The following is a 16,407-nucleotide window of genomic DNA, read 5'->3' on the forward strand; positions in this document are numbered from 1 at the left end:
ATTTTTATATTCACATGGGAATGTCCTCTTTTGATCGATTCATATTTGCAGTGTCATCTCTGCAATGATCGATTTCTCCCTATATAAAATTTAACACAGGAATTTCTTTGGACTAATATTTACAGTGTCCTTATTTGCAATGACCGCGTTACACTTTATCATCTTTATTAGATTAACACAGAAATTGGTTGGATCGTATTTGCCATCACGGTCCCTTTCCTGCTTTTCACTGACTGCATTACCCTTAATTAGATTAAAAGAGGGGCTTTAAAATTGGAATTTCTTGGACCAACCTAGACTTGCGATGTTACTCTTTTTGTAGTGATGGCTTTGCACTTTATCAAATTAAAAAAATGGATTCTTTTTATTATACGCCCGTCTTTTAGACGGGACGTTTTATGGGATACCGTTGTCCGTCCGTCCGTCTGTCCGTCCGTCGTCCACACTTCGGACAATAACTCAAAAATACTTTCACCAATTTCCTTGAAACTTTAGTGAATTGTTAATATCTATTGACGTAAGCTCCCTTTCGTTTTTTTTTTAATTTTAGATTTTAAGTTTTGGATTTATGGGGCTTTATTCATAAAAAGGGGGGATTTTTCAACACTTCAGACAATAACTCAAAAAGGCTTTCACCAATGTCCATGAAACTTTGGTGAATTGTTTATATCTATTGATGTAAGCTCCCTTTCAATTTTTATAAATTTCAGATTTTACATTTCCGTGTTATGAATTCTTATGCTTAAAAAAGGGGACAATAACTAACACTTTCACAAAATTTTATGCAACTTTGATAAATTGTTTATATCTATTGACCTTAATAGTGCCATTTTATTTGTGCATTTTTATTTATTATTTGGGGGGGGGGGGGTATTTGACAGGGCTCACACTATTTCTAGTTGCTCATATACATTCATTTAAATCATAAAAGACAAGTTGAAAGAGCAACGGGCGTATCATGCGCTAAAGCGCAGCCCTGTATTTTTCTTTGATTTCCTCGGTCTGTTGGGTTTATTTCCTCATTTCATACAGTAACGAAAAATTTGTTTAACAATCAAACGAATAACTAGTTTTCGATTGCTTTAATATTAGTTTATATTTGTCTTGTACCCTTAATAGTACGACGGTACTCATATTAAACAATGTTGGAATTCTGACCAGATAGTACATATAAAGAGGTTTTTTTCTTTATAAATTTTTATGTATTTAGTTAAGAACTTCCAGTATATGGAATACATATTTCACACACATAAAAAATCGAAAATAAAGTCATTGTATTAACTAAGGATTCATTGAAAATGATTGACATATCGTGTTTAGACCGAATATTGGCATGAATATGTACTTAAAGACCAGAAAGTTTGATACGTATACATATAATCTGATTTTCGCATGATTAAAGAAAGCATATGCCCGTGTAATTCTTCATGTCGTATTAGTAACTGATGCCGAGTATTATGTGCAACCAGAAAGTTCATGCACATTCGATTAAAGTACACAAAAAATATTTCTCGTTAAGACTTCTATACTGTTTAACATATGTGGTCACAAACAGTTGGGGACCTCAGTTGCCAAGTAGTCCAAGTAGTCGAACTTACGTTGTAAGTTGGAATCTTGCACGTGGCAGGTGCGCTAGACTCCAATCTTAATCCAATTGGAATGTTTATTCTAATGTAGTGAAGATTGGTGGTTCTCTTTCGGCACTCCGGCCTACTCTATCAATAAAAACTTATAGACTTTAAGTTTGAATGTCCTTTCTTTGCCTCTCTTTTGTGAACAAATGTATTGAATACATTGATGTTCTGTTATATGGTTTTTAATCTAAAAAGATACAATAGTAAAACTAGGTTTCTAGTTTGAATTGTTTCTAATTTTTTACCAAGCTCTTTAATGGCCTACTACATTTATACGTTTTTGAGATTTTCTCATTATTGAATGACAGACGATGACCTAATAATGTTTATAATCAATTCATTTGAACTCTGGTGGATATTTTTAGTATTCACATAAGCAATGATTTCACATCTTCTTTCCATATTGTTCTGTTATTCACTGATACTGACGTCATTACTGACTTTTTTTACTTCATGTTCCGTTATATACTAGCTGAGATGTTCTTCACTGATCCATTTATATTTGATTTAACTAGCAGCGTGGCTTGAAGACTACTTAAGATATTTATTGTGATACACAGCTTAGATTTGTGTTTCTCAAACTGTGTTTTTTGTGCACAATTTCATTAATATGTTGATTATTTTTTTTTTAACTCATATCAACTGAGTGTCTTTTCTTGGGATATTGACGTTCAAATTTCGTCGAATAGAACTGTCATATGTGTGACGTGTATGTTTCTAGTTTCATTACGTGTAGTTTTTATTGGTGGTTCGATGTATTTTGGACGATTTCACTATATCAAGCGTACAACTTAAGTCATTTATTTTACAGTTACCTTATGAAAAAAAAACAAATCCGGGTTACAAACCAAAACCGAACAGAACACATAAAATGTAAATAAATGATATCTTATCACGTTCATAATTAATTTTATTTAAACAATTTATTTTATGCAATAGACATTCTTTAAAAGCTTCTAAAAGTATACAATGTTGTTAACTAATTACCATACTGTCGTTTTTCAAAAAAAAAACTTTAACTATTTGACTTTTTGGTAGAATCGACCAATAAACAAAATAAGACCAGATTTGATATCTCTAACATAAAATAAAAATGGTCTATCTGCAGTGAACCATGGTACTGTCCTCATTCTGAAACCAAAGCTAGTTGCTGTATCAGCTGCGCCCTCTATACCTGCTTCGTTCATGTTGAAAACAGCCCTTATGCACAGCTACTTTGATGTGTAAGCCTTGTGACCTCTCAATAATTAGATCTGAAAAATTAGCTTTAAATCCAAAAATGTCTTTTACTCCAAGTTTAGGTAATTCTTTTGTTAAATCACACTCGGAATCCAACTTAAATTTTGGAATGGCAATATTATAAACAGAATTTTTAAATCCTCTAGAAATATCGTTTAGAAAGTCAGAAGTTATCTTCTCTTCAATATTTGGGAGCCCATCCGTCTCATCTGGTAAAATGAAGACCATATCAAAGTGGCCACCCTTGAATGGTTACGATATAGCAGAGAAGTCTAAACCTCGATAAACGAGAGTAAATACTTTCTTGTTATGCATCATATCAACTTCAATATTTTTGTTGTTCGGAAGGTAAAATGTTTGTTTTCTCGTGGAACTTCGAGAAAATGGCATCCACGACGTGGCTTTAAAATATATAACATTTAAAATAAACATTATAGTGTTTTTGTCAAACCAGTTTTCTTTAACCATATCCTTTATTTTGCCGTTAGTCTTTTTTAACACCCAACTATTTATTTCAAATGCAGATGCCTTGGGTTTTGTAAAGTCCTTAACACTAATATCGGGTCCAAAATATTGTTTTGCATTTTCTCGGACATTTTGCAATACTGTGAATTGATCGTTTACGAACAACTTATTAGCACTTGCCAAAACAACATTAATTCCAGCTCTCTCAACTATATTAGTATGCATTGATTTGTAATATTTCAAATTTTCCTCGTCGGACAATAAACTATTTTTAAAAATAGCAGTGGAAAGCTGTTGCTTTGATCGTCCGCTTGCTCCAATCATCAACATTAGAAACGCAGCAGTGATGCTATAAGGTGATATACACAGACTCTCTGTTTTGTTCAGTCTTTTATACAAAGATGTCGAGAATCTAACTTAACTTTGTTGGAAGTCAACAGGAATATTACCCATGGCCAACGAAGCCATCATATATTGATATATTGCAATAAAAAAGAAAATATAATATCTAGATGATCATGATCCTAACTACAGGTACCATGTATACATGTACAGTAATGCAAATTCAGTGTTAACATGAAAAGTTTCGATTAAGATAATGCAATGTTTCTGCTCAAATGACCAATAAGGATCAACTGATTTCCGTTGTAAATTCGTAATGTAGAGAATGACATGGGGTCACCAATCGACAATATGAAACAGTGTTTTCTTTCTGATGTACAGATGAAAAAAGGAAAGACCGATTGAAGTGAGAAATTATGACATAGACTATCCTTCAGAGTTTGTCGTAGAACTATTTTCTGAAAACACATTGTTCTCTTGTTAAAACAATGATCAAAAACAAACTATATCTATTTTACTGGTAATAATTAAGGTTTTAAATGAAGTCAGTAAAAGTAACACTATTCCATATACATTATGCGTTCGAAGAGCATGACTTGCTTAAGTTAAAATTAGATCATTAATTAAAAATTTAAAATACAGAAATTGATATTATTTCATTATAGAATTATTTTTATAGATCTAAAATATGCAATATCATTATGATAAGAACTGCATTACTTATCATTCATAATGATTGGTAAGATTGTAACCATGTTTAGTAAATTTGGCCAAGTATTTGTACGGAAGAAGTTTTTTTTATAAAATATAAACGGATGACGGAAGCCTGACGCCATGTGATGATTGAAAACTCGCTGAACCATTCGAAAAAATTAAATAAAAAATGGATGGAGAGTTGTCTCATCGGCACTCATACAATATCATGTTAAATATCATTTTACATTACTTTCTCATTGTCGGATACAACCCACGTTTGTTAACAATAAACAATATCTAAATACATTTTATTGGAATAATACATTTATTTCCACGAAACTTAGTTTCTTCCCCTAAATGTCGCTGTGGTGACTTAGAAACTAGCTCACATTTTTTATTATTTTGCCCATTATACACGGACATAAGACAAGATCAAGAACTGATAATACCATTTGGAAGCCTAAAACTAACGACACTAATGGACACCGAATTTCTATTAAATGGCTCAGATACAATTTCGAATGAAGAAAACATTAGTTTATTTATCATGGTACAAAGGTTCATTATAAAAACTAATAGGTTTACAAACTAATGACTCACACAATAAACCTGTAAGCATGTTGTCTTATCAGTTGCATTTTTCTTTACTTTTCAGTTCATTATGTAACTCAACTGACAATATCGATATTTTTATTATGTAACAGAGCATGTAGTTTTGATTTATTTGTGTATAATGTATTTAATTTACCAAGGAAACAGATTAATATAAGCAATTGTTGCTTGTTTCTGGATCCTTATTGTATTCAATGTATTATGATTTATACTAAGTTGTATTTACCATAATAAAATATTGTTTACACTAATACATTATACATTAATATGCTTATAATAATGTTTGTTCAATCAAAAAATGTTTTAAAGAAAAAGATTAATAATCATCTGACCTGTGGATGGAATCTTCCTATAAACAAAATAAGACCCGATTTAATATCTCTTACATAAAACAAAAATGGTCTATTTGCCCTGAAATATTTTGATCCAGATCTATAAAATACCACAATTGTTGAAGCCGCAGCTCCCTCTACACCTGCTTCGTTCACATTGAAGACGGCTTTATGGACAGCATATTCGACATATAAACCTCCTCTTTTCTCAACAATAAGATTAGAGAAATTAGCTTTAGCCGGTTGAAAAATATCTTCTACTGCAAGTTTAGGTAATTCATTTTTCAAATTTAGCTCCGACTCTAATTTGAATTTTGGAATAGAGACAAATGTTAACCTCTTTATAAATCCATTAGAAATATCCGACAGGAACTTTGGTGTTATCCTTGATTCTAAATTTGGAAGTCCGTGTATTTCATTTGGTAAAATGAAGACCATATCAAAATTACCTCCCTTGAAAGGTAATGCTATCGCAGAGAAGTCCATACCTCGAAAATAAGGAATAACTATTTTGTTTTTCATCATTTCAACTTCAGCCTTTTTATTGTTAGGAAGGTAAAATATTTGTTTCTGCGTGTCTCTTGATACAAATTGTTTCTCCCACGTGGCTTTAAAGTATATAGCGTTGATTATAAACATTACAGTGGTGTGGTCTAACCATTCCTCTTTTATCAAATCCTTTATTTTACCGTCTGTCTGGTCTGACACCCAACTGTTCATCTCGTAAGCAGATGCTTTAGATTCTATAAAATCCTTTACACTTATATCGGCTCCAAAATATCGTTTTGCATTTTCTTTGACTGTTTGCAACACTGTGAATTGATCGCTAACAAACAGCCTATTTGCACTAACAAAACTAATGTTGACACCCGCTCTTTGAGTAAGTTGACTATGAAGTGATTTGTAAAACATCAACTGTTGCTCTTCTGAAAATAAGCTATTTTGAAAAATAGCAGAGGAAATTTGTTGCTTCGATCGGCCCCTTGCTCCAATCATCACCAACAGCATTGCCGCTGTGATGCTATATGGTGACAAGCAAACACTATCTGTTTTGTTCAATCCTTGATACAAAGATGTCGAGAATTCAATTAAACTTTGTTCAAAGTCCACAGGAACATTTTCTAACGTGGCCATCTCTACAGTTTAAGATAGTATCCGAGATGAATCTTACAAGAGAAAACATTCTTTATATGTGAAGAAAAATGTTTAGATATGTTAACATGAAAATTCCCCGATCACAAGGCTGCAAATTCTTTGCTCGAATTGGTAATTATGATCGACATACTTCCTCTACAAATTGTTTCTATAAATCAGTTGTATAGTGATACACTGCAGAAAATGTCTTGTTGTAGTCACTCGACAGTATGCAGACATGCTGATTTTTTATACTCAAATTCACATTATTATGGAAAACAATATTGATTAATTTCCTGGTCCTTTATTTAGATTTTACATTATAATACATGCCAAGGTGGATAATCCTTTCCTAATATTAAAAAAAGACCGTATTTTCTAATATTAGAAAATGACCTTTTAAAATGAGGAAATAAAAAAAACCTCTTTATGTCCACTTTTCCTTGCCATATAGTTCTGCTCCTGGATGTGTTATTGTTTGTACTGAAGCGGAATATTGAATAGTAGACGTCTATTATAAGACGATGAGGTGTCATAAGTTATTATCTTGCACCTTAAATTGCAGGAACACATTTAGAAACATCATTTAAGCATAAAGACATGTAACTCTTAATAAAAAAAATGAATCGTTTGACATAACCTAGAAATAATGGTTAAAAAAGGTCATGTCTAATGTCACTATAACGTCAACAAGTATAGAAAACTAACAAATTTGGATATGAATTGCAATTTTGAGTCTTATTTTAGGACTAATAATGTATAATGAAACCACCTATACTGTAAATTGTATTCACGCACCCAGTTTAGATTCTTTTAAATGTCATTCAAATACCTTAGGGTCTTGTTGGATACCTTGATTTGTCTGTTATATATAAAAAAGGTAAGATGTTGGTATGTTTGCCAGTAAGACAACTTCCCACAAGTGACCAAAATGACACAGAAATTAACAACTATATGTCACCGTACGGCCTTAATCAATAAGCAAAGCCCATACCACATAGTCAGCAAATAAAGGCTCCGAAATGACAATGTAAAACAATTCAAATGAAAAAAAAATAACGGCCTTAGTTATTTGAAAAATGAACGAAAAACAAGTTTTGCCAGATGTGAACATTAAAAACTACTGTCCCTTTAATATTTTAATCTGCTCATTAACATCTTTGTAAGGAACATCTTTTGCTGATAATGATAACTAAGATTTAAATACGTTTTCAATACTACAGTTTAAGTACACTATTAATTTTTTAAAGTAAAACACAATGACACATAATTAAACCATTGGATGCCTGTAATATATTGAAAATCAATAAATAAAGATAATAATACGGGTTCAATAGTCGATAAATATTTTTACGGTTTGCATTTTGGTATTTTGTGTACGGTGTTTTTTATACAAATGGTCTACACTACAATAGGGCACATCTATAACTGTTTCACAGATGATATCGGATATGTTTCTTGTGTCGTAACTACAATCCCCTTCCCTTTTCACGAATGTAACATACCGAATTAGTCTATTTACCGGGTGTGTCATAACATGAGCAACACGACGGGTGCCACATGTGGAGCAGGATATATCTACTATTCCGAAGCACCTGAGATCACCACATTTTTCTTGGGAGGGGGGTGTTTCTAAGTCTTAAATTTTCAATGTTTTGTCTTGTGTACTATTATTTGTCTGTTGGTCTTTTTCATTTTAAAGCCATGGCGTTGTCAATTTTTCTTCGATCTATTAAACGTCTGTTTGGTTCATGCATCATTGTAAATATAACGGAATTTGATGAAACTGTCAACAATGTGACAGGTTTATACCGTTTATCGCTATAAAACTAGATTTAATCCACTATTTTCCAAATTTCTTCAAATGCCTGTACCAAGTCAAGAATATGACAGTGCTTGTCCATTCGTTTTTTATGTGTTTTGTCGTTTGCTTTTGCCATGTGATTATGGACTTTTCGATTATATTTTCCTCTGAGTTTAGTATTTTTATGATTTTACTTTTGACTGCCCCTCTGGTATCTTTCGGCCCTCTTCTACATAAAATTGAGAATGGAAATGAGGAATGTGTCAAAGAGACAACAACCCGACAATAGAAAAACAACAGCAGAAGGTCACCAATAGGTCTTCAATGTAGCGAGAAATTCTCACACCCGGAAGCGTCCCCCAACTAGCCCCAAACAAATATATACTAGTTCAGTAATAATGAACGCCATACTAATTTCCAAATAGTACACAAGAAACTAAAATTAAAATAATACAAGACTAACAAAGACCAGAGGCTCCTGACTTGGGACAGGCGCAAAAATATTCACTTAGGTATATTAGACTTGTAGTCGTCAATGCTGTTATCCTGCAATATGTGTCTATAAATTACGACATTTACCTGTACAATAGATATGAAAAACATATACAAAATGATTATCTTGAAAGTCTTTAAAAAGTTTAACTCTGCGAAATTTTGATTGCACTTGTCATTTAATTTAATCTTTCAACAGTTTTAAAACAAAATCTATAAATTAAAATCATACACCTAGTATTAATGCGTTATTTTATTCTAATGAAATATTACCAATAATACAATGAAGTCGGATAAAAGTTGAATTAAGCTTATTATATAATATTATTCAACTTTACCGCATGATACAATGATGCATGTCCCTTTAAGATTCATCCTACTGTATTGGTGACTGATGCCGAGTATTATTGACTGGAAGTTCATAAAAAAATAAACGTTAACATAGTTAGAGGTAAAAGTCTAGACTGCACATTGGTAACTATTTATAGTAACACAATCAAAACTAGAATGTCTTCGCTGAAGCCACATCTTGAGCAGATTCTGCATACCTTTTCTGAGCACCTAAAATCATCCCCAGTTTTAGGCGGAATTCATGTTGCTCAGTATTTAGTTTTTCATGTTGTGTTTCGTATACAATTGTTTTTCTATTGCTTTTTAATTCATGTTGTAGTCGGAATTCATGTTGCTCAGTATTTAGTTTTTCATGTTGTGTTTCGTATACAATTGTTTTTCTATTGCTTTTTAATTCATGTTGTAGTCGGTTTATTATTTTTAGTTAAAAGATTTGCGGTTCCCTTGATATTGTTTGCCTCTCTCTACAAAAGCTGACCGGAACTAGATCTCATAAATATACTATTGATCACGTACAATAGTTAGTACCAGTCCTATTACAACCTAGTTACCACTCAAACAACCACAGACAAAAATATTTAAACTGTGTATTTTGCTTCATCAACCTATACTATAAATGTGTTGAAATAAAATTGTGGTCAGTTAGAAAAATGTCGATATTCATACTCTTGAACTTAAAAAAAACAACACCTCAAACGTACCCTATTCTCGTGGTCTGTGCATTTAAAGTTCTGTATTAAAACAGATAATTTCGTTCTGATATTTCTTTTAATTTTTACTTGTAAACTTTACTGGTTTTTGGTCTATTCGTCATCAAACTGATTCCATTTCTATTACCCAGTGCTTGTCTTTCAAAAGTTCTAATTTTGTTTTTTTGATTTTTTGGTCGATGGTTAGATAATTCCTACGAGTTTGTATTCAGCTTTTACAAAGGTAGCAGTGGAATGTTTTAACCCTCTGTATTTGTTTGGTAAAGAATTAGCAAGTTCAAGTTTCAAAATTGCTTTTTTGAGAACTGTTTATACCAAATAATATGTTACAAGGAAGGAATCAAACCATAATATGTTTCCTGCAAGCAGAAGAAGACGTTTTCTGTGGCTTGTTTTCTCGAAAACCTCTTCCTTACTTTTCCGTCTTACAGTTTTCGATGCTTCATAAGTAAGAATCAGGATAAAATAATCCTTCTGACGATTTTGTCATGTATGCCAAATGCCAGCTTTTTGGTAAAAAATATTGGTTTAAAAAATACTTTTTCATCAAAGTAAAACGTTTACATTACTGATTAAAATTTAAGAGTAGCAATTGCGCGATGGAAATGGAATTATATATATAAAGAAGTATAAAATACTTTCAGATTTAGATACATTATTTTTTTCATAAGTTATTATTGGCTTTGAACTAAGTGTAAGTAACTGCGAGTACTGTCAGATCTGGTTTTGGGATGTATAAGTACCGTCTACGTCTTCTTTGTGTTTTATTTCTATTTCTATTTTTTATTCATCTGATGAGTTAAGCCCTTTATCAACTGATGTTTTGTTCTTTTGTGGTATGATTGTCCATGATACAACTCTCAACAAGGAACCAAATGACACAGAAATCAACATCTATAGGTCACCGTATGGCTTTTAACAATGAGCCAAGCCTATAACTCATACTCAGCATAAAAAGCCCCTGAAATAACAAAAAAACAACGGCCTTATTATGGTCGTTTCAGGATAATAAAGAAATCTTACAATTTAACCCTATGTCCCATTTAGCCATGATGGCCATCCTTGTTGACATTCGAGGTCATTGTAATTTATATACATAAAAGACGAGTAAAGGATTTCAGATAGACATTCAAACTAATCAACTAAAAGAGAAGGCACACAGACAACAATAGTAAACAACGCACAACATAGAAAACTACAAATTAAGCAGCATGAACCCCACCAAAAACTGGAGATGATCTCAGGTGATCCTGACGGGTAAGCCGATCCTGCTCCAAATATGGCATTCGTCGTGTTGCTCATGTTAGTTAGATAGTCTGTTTCGGTAGGTGACATTGTGAAAAGGAAACATAAGTAAAAATTATGACTATGTTTAGTAAAATTGGCCTAATTGTTTCAGGAAGGAGAATTTTGTATAATTAACGGATGACGGGAGACATACGAAAAGTGATGATAAAAGGAGATTTTTTTCTTCATTAAGCTCACCTGTTTTTTTTCATTGTCGGAACTTTCCACAAATATTACAATAAACAACATAATTATGATAAACGTTTTATGCATGTAATGTCATCAGTTAAGATCCAAAGCTACTTATAATGGTTTCTTTCTGTAATATACATTTGGGATTTGTTATTATAAATAATAATTATCAATCATCTGACCTGTGGAAAGAATCGTCCAATAAACAAAATAAGACCAGATTTAATATCTCTAACATAAAACAAAAATGGTCTATTTGCTCTGAACACCATTGGGCTAATTCTTACAAAATTCCCAAATGCTGTGGCTGCAGCCCCCTCTACGCCTGCTTCGTTCACATTGAAGACGGCTTTATGAACAGCAACATCGACGTAAACACCTCCTCGCTTCTCATAAATAAGATTTGAGAAATTAGCTTGAGCCTGGTTAAAGATATCTTTTACTCCAAGTTTAGGTAATTCATGTTTCAAATTAAGCTCTGTTTGTAATTTAAATTTTGGAATATATACTCTTAGATCATGCCTTCTAGTAAATCCAGCAGAAATATCCGAAAGCAACTTTGGTGTTATATTTGCTTCCAAATTTGGAAGCCCGTTTATTTCATTTGGTAAAATGAATACCATATCAAAATGTCCTCCCTTGAAGGGTAATGCTATCGCAGAAATTTCTACACCGCGAAAATGAGGAACATCTATTCGGTTGGTCATCATCTCAACTTCAATCTTTTTGTTGTTTGGAAGGTAAAATGCTGCTTTCTGCGTGATTCTAGAATAAAATTGTTTCTCCCACGTGGCTTTAAAGTATATTGTATTAATTATAAACATTACAGTGTTTTGATCTAACCATTCCTCTTTTATCAAATCTTTTATTTTACCGTCTGTCTGTCCTGACACCCAATTGTTCATCTCGTTTGCAGATGCTTCAGATTTTGTAAAGTCCTTTACACTTATATCGGCTCCAAAATATCGTTGTGCATTTTCTTGGACATTTTGCAACACTGTGAATTGGTTGCTTATGAACAGCCTATTTGCACTAGCAAAACTAACGTGGACACCCGCTCTTTGAGTAAGTTGACTATGAAGTGATTTGTAAAACTTCAACTGTTGCTCTTCTGAAAATAAGCTATTTTGAAAAATAGCAGAGGAAATTTGTTGCTTCGATCGTCCACTTGCTCCAATCATCACCAACAGCATTGCCGCTGTGATACTATATGGTGACAAGCAAACACTATCTGTTTTGTTCAATCCTTGATACAAAGATGTCGAGAATTCAATTAAACTTTGTTTAAAGTCTTCAGGAATATTTTCTAATGTGGCCATGTCTACAGTTTAAGATAGTATCTGAAATGAATCTTACAAGAGAAAACATTCTTTATATGTGAAGAGAAATGCTTAGATATGTTAACATGCAAATTTCCCGATCACAATGGTGCAAGTTTGTGCTCGAATGGGTTATTGAGATCAACATACTTCCTTTACAAAGTGTTTTTTTTATTTTAAATATGTTGTTACATTCAATTTCATGCAGACAATTTATTGTTGAAGTCACTCGACGGAATGCAGACATGATATTATTTTCTTTTCTATGTTTGAGTATTCAATTGGAAAATGATAATGATTACTTTCCTGATCCTTTTTTTAAACTGTATATTATAGTTTATTGTAGTTCTGCTCCCTGTTTTGATGTCGTTGCTACTGAATATTGAAAGAGAGACATGCATCATAACAAAATGTTTTGAGGTATGATAAGTGTTTTCTTGTATATGAAATAGCAGAACCACACGTAGAAAATAAATTCAAGCATTATAAAATGTCACTTTTATGGTAAAATGAATCGTTATACATAATATAGACCCTATGGTTGAAAAATGTCACGTCAACTATAACGTCAAAAAACCCTGACAAATTGAGGCTTTATTGACAATTTCGGTTGTTTTTGAACTACAATAAAAGAAAATGAAACCACTCATAAGTAAAATCTATTCACAAATCCGGTCTCGTTCTTTTTAAAGTTCATTCAAATTCTTAAGTTTTACTTTATTGCCTCGTATTGATTCGTATCTTTAACAAGATTTGCAAGCTTTAAAAATCTTTTGTCACTTATTTTTTTTAAATTCTTAGTCATTAACACCTCTTTGTTGTTACAAATTATTTTTTGGGGAAGGCATTTGTTCATATATATATATATATATTTATATTTAAGACTACACATCACTAAAAGGTAGGAGTCTGAAGCTCCAATGGGACCTCGTGTCATCATGAAGGTTGTGTTATGAATGTCAATATCAGAAGGACGCGAGATTACTGTTAGCCAATCAAAGTAACGTATCGTTATTGAACATACATGCGATGTTTTTATAAGACAATGGTTGTCATGGTTGTATTTTTTTTTTTTTTTTAACGCGACATTTACGTTTACTATGAAAGTTGATGCTATAAAGGTTCACAAGTTAATTTGTTTAAAAAGGCATACTGTAAATCAATTAAATACCCTTACGGAGCACATGAGATCGCCCCTATTTTTGGAGGGGTTCTTCCGCTTTCTTAGTTGTGTCTAGTTTCCTATTGTTATTATGTCTTTTTCCTTTTGATCCAATGTCGTTATCAGTTTATTTTCGATCTATGAGTTTGATTGTGCCTTTGATGTATTTCGCTTCTCTCTTTTCAACATATACCCACCTGAAAATGTATAAAACAACATTTACATTCCTACATACTTGATTACATTTAAGGAGGTAGACTTAGGTTGAGGGAAATAACTCTTAAAATCATCAGTATGTTTGTGTCAACCATTATAAAAAATATATTCTAAGCTTCTAGGTTACATAGATTATTTTCAATCTGTTTCAGATAAATGCTTAAAATACATTAATGAACTTGACTTTTAAAAACGCTTAACTGATTTAAAGAGTTATCTTCCTGAACCAGGGTCTACCCCCTTAACTGCCTTAAAAGCCAAAGAAACGAAAACAAACGATGTATACAATATTCAACCTCTGGTTCATGGACCTCTATTAAAAGCGCTTATGAACGTAGTGTTATAAAGAAGGCTTTTCCTGACATCGGACTCGGACTTCTCTTAAACCGAGTTTTACTGTGCTTTCTGTTGTGCGTTTGTTTTTTCTACCTTGTCTAGAGGTATAGGGGGAGGGTTGAATTTTCAAAAAAAATGCTTAACGCCGTCGAATGATTTGCGCCTGTTTCAAGTCAGGAGCCTCTGGCCTTGTATCATTGTATCTTTTTTAATTTTTTGTTGTTGTGTATAATTCGGAGGTTATTGTGACGTCCATTATCACTGCACTGTATACATATTTGTTTAGGGGCCAGCTAAAGGACGCCTCTGGGTGCGGGAGTTTCTCGCTGTATTGAAGACCCATAGGTGGCCTTCGGCTGTTGTCTGCTTTATGGTCGGGTTGTTGTCTCTTTCACACATCCCCCATTTCCATTTTCAATTTTATTATTCTCTGTGGGAAATTCAAGACAATGTATTGTTCCTATAAGCTGCATTTCAGCTGTATGTACTATGAGTTACAAAGTGTGCTATCAAAATTTAAAGAAGTCATTGATGTTTTAAAAGACAAAGAATGAATCAAAACGTTTACACGAGAGAGAAGAATTGCCTTGTCTAGCTTAGGCGATGTTGGTAGCAGACTAAAAATGTGTTATTTTTTTTATTTATTTTTTATGTAATGACTTTAAATTACTTTATAACTTTTTTTAAATCATTTTGGATTTAAGACATTATTGTATGCACTTGATACTAGAGCATCTCATGCGATATCTGCTTAAGTTTCATTTCAGTACACAATCAAAATATTTTTTGAAAAGATGTTAATTCCTAATTTGTCAATGCTTATTCATACAAAGTCATGTACTGTATTTATCTTAAATACATGTATCTTAAACATTTATTTTTTATATAAAACATGAAATACGTCACACAAATGAATGATTTATTACATTCCACATTGTCTTGCTATAATTTAAAAAAAAAAGGGGCATCTTATCGTCCATAACTTTTATCCAGGATTTTGTGATTAGAACAAAAATCACTTTTTGTTTTCACTTAATACATTTGATAAATAATTGTTAAAAGTTGTCACCGTGTCTGTATAAAAAAGAAGATGAGGAATGATTGTCAATGAGACAACGCTCCACAAGAGACCAAATGACACCCTACATGTATATGTGCCCGTACGGCCTTCACCGATGAGCAAAACTCATACCCCTTAGTCAGATATACAAGGCCCCGAAATAACGACGTAAAACAATTCAAACGAGAAAAATAACGCCCTTTTTTACATGTGTTTGCTTCATTAGTTTTTCAGTGAGTTTTCTGACATTTTCTTTTTCATATTTTGCTGTTTGTTACACTATGTTACATTTGATAGTTTATTAGTGTATTAGAGAAAACTCAGCCGCAGAAGACTGCGTAACAGGAGCATATTTATATACACAATATTAATTACAACATAGTTCATAATACAAACAGAATACATTTTTAAATTATACATCTTCAGAAATAAGTTTTTGCTTATTACAGTTTTAAATTAGACAAGCATCTTTTCTACCTTTTGAATAAAAATTGACAGCTTAAACAGCACATTACTATTACTATATTTAAGCATGCCAAGTACTTTTTTTTCATTTGGATGTTCTAAATAATATGGAGGTATGAACTTCCCCCTTAAATCCTTAATTTTCACAGTTGGTACATTTACATATATAGTGGTATACATCTCCAAAACCAGCTTTACAGAGTGGACAAATCCTCTCATTTCGTGGTACATTTCTCCATCTTCCTGTTTCGATGGGAAACTTTGTATTACATACCCTTAATTTACATATGTTTACTCTATGACCCCGTCTTAATTTTAACAGATATGGTTCCAAGCAAAACTCCTCTTTAAAGTGTAGATAAAATTCCCCCCTTGATGAACTGTTTATATCTGGGAACCATTTTTGAATAAACTGGTCCTGGAGACGCTGCCTTACATTGATTTTAATATAATTATAATCAACTTGCTCAGGAAAATTATATAGTTCACAAAAGCCACAATCATTAAACACAGATTTTACATAGTTAAACCACTTAAAATTACAACCTTCATGCACATG

General features: G+C 32.3%; 3 protein-coding genes across 3 annotated transcripts; all 3 read right to left on the reverse strand.

Annotated features, from left to right (window-relative positions):
- Positions 1 to 2,653: 2,653 nt before the first annotated feature.
- LOC134722931 (intracellular coagulation inhibitor 3-like) lies at positions 2,654 to 4,435 on the reverse strand. Its single transcript, XM_063586564.1, has 4 exons — positions 4,401 to 4,435; positions 3,519 to 3,726; positions 2,809 to 3,122; positions 2,654 to 2,765 (listed from the first exon to the last, which is right to left on the reverse strand). Exons 1-4 carry the CDS (start codon positions 4,433 to 4,435, stop codon positions 2,654 to 2,656), a joined length of 669 nt encoding a protein of 222 aa, XP_063442634.1.
- An 876-nt stretch (positions 4,436 to 5,311) lies between these two features.
- LOC134722932 (antithrombin-III-like) lies at positions 5,312 to 6,194 on the reverse strand. Its single transcript, XM_063586566.1, has one exon. It carries the CDS (start codon positions 6,038 to 6,040, stop codon positions 5,312 to 5,314), a length of 729 nt encoding a protein of 242 aa, XP_063442636.1. The 5' UTR covers positions 6,041 to 6,194.
- Positions 6,195 to 11,463: 5,269 nt separating this feature from the next.
- On the reverse strand, positions 11,464 to 12,609 carry LOC134722933 (antithrombin-III-like). Its single transcript, XM_063586567.1, has one exon. It carries the CDS (start codon positions 12,607 to 12,609, stop codon positions 11,464 to 11,466), a length of 1,146 nt encoding a protein of 381 aa, XP_063442637.1.
- Positions 12,610 to 16,407: the final 3,798 nt, after the last annotated feature.

The sequence above is a fragment of the Mytilus trossulus genome, chromosome 6 (genome assembly GCF_036588685.1).
Source record: "Mytilus trossulus isolate FHL-02 chromosome 6, PNRI_Mtr1.1.1.hap1, whole genome shotgun sequence".
Taxonomy (NCBI): domain Eukaryota; kingdom Metazoa; phylum Mollusca; class Bivalvia; order Mytilida; family Mytilidae; genus Mytilus; species Mytilus trossulus.

Coding starts and splice junctions, on each gene's coding strand:
- LOC134722932 (XM_063586566.1), bottom strand. CDS start 6,040: ATGAACAGTTGGGTGTCAGACCAGACAGACGGTAAAATAAAGGATTTG.
- LOC134722933 (XM_063586567.1), bottom strand. CDS start 12,609: ATGGCCACATTAGAAAATATTCCTGAAGACTTTAAACAAAGTTTAATT.
- LOC134722931 (XM_063586564.1), bottom strand. CDS start 4,435: ATGGTTACAATCTTACCAATCATTATGAATGATAA. Junction 3,727..4,400: donor CCAATCATTATGAATGATAA/GTAATGCAGTTC, acceptor TTTGTATAAAAG/ACTGAACAAAACAGAGAGTC. Junction 2,766..2,808: donor TTTCAACATGAACGAAGCAG/GTATAGAGGGCG, acceptor CTTTGGTTTCAG/AATGAGGACAGTACCATGGT.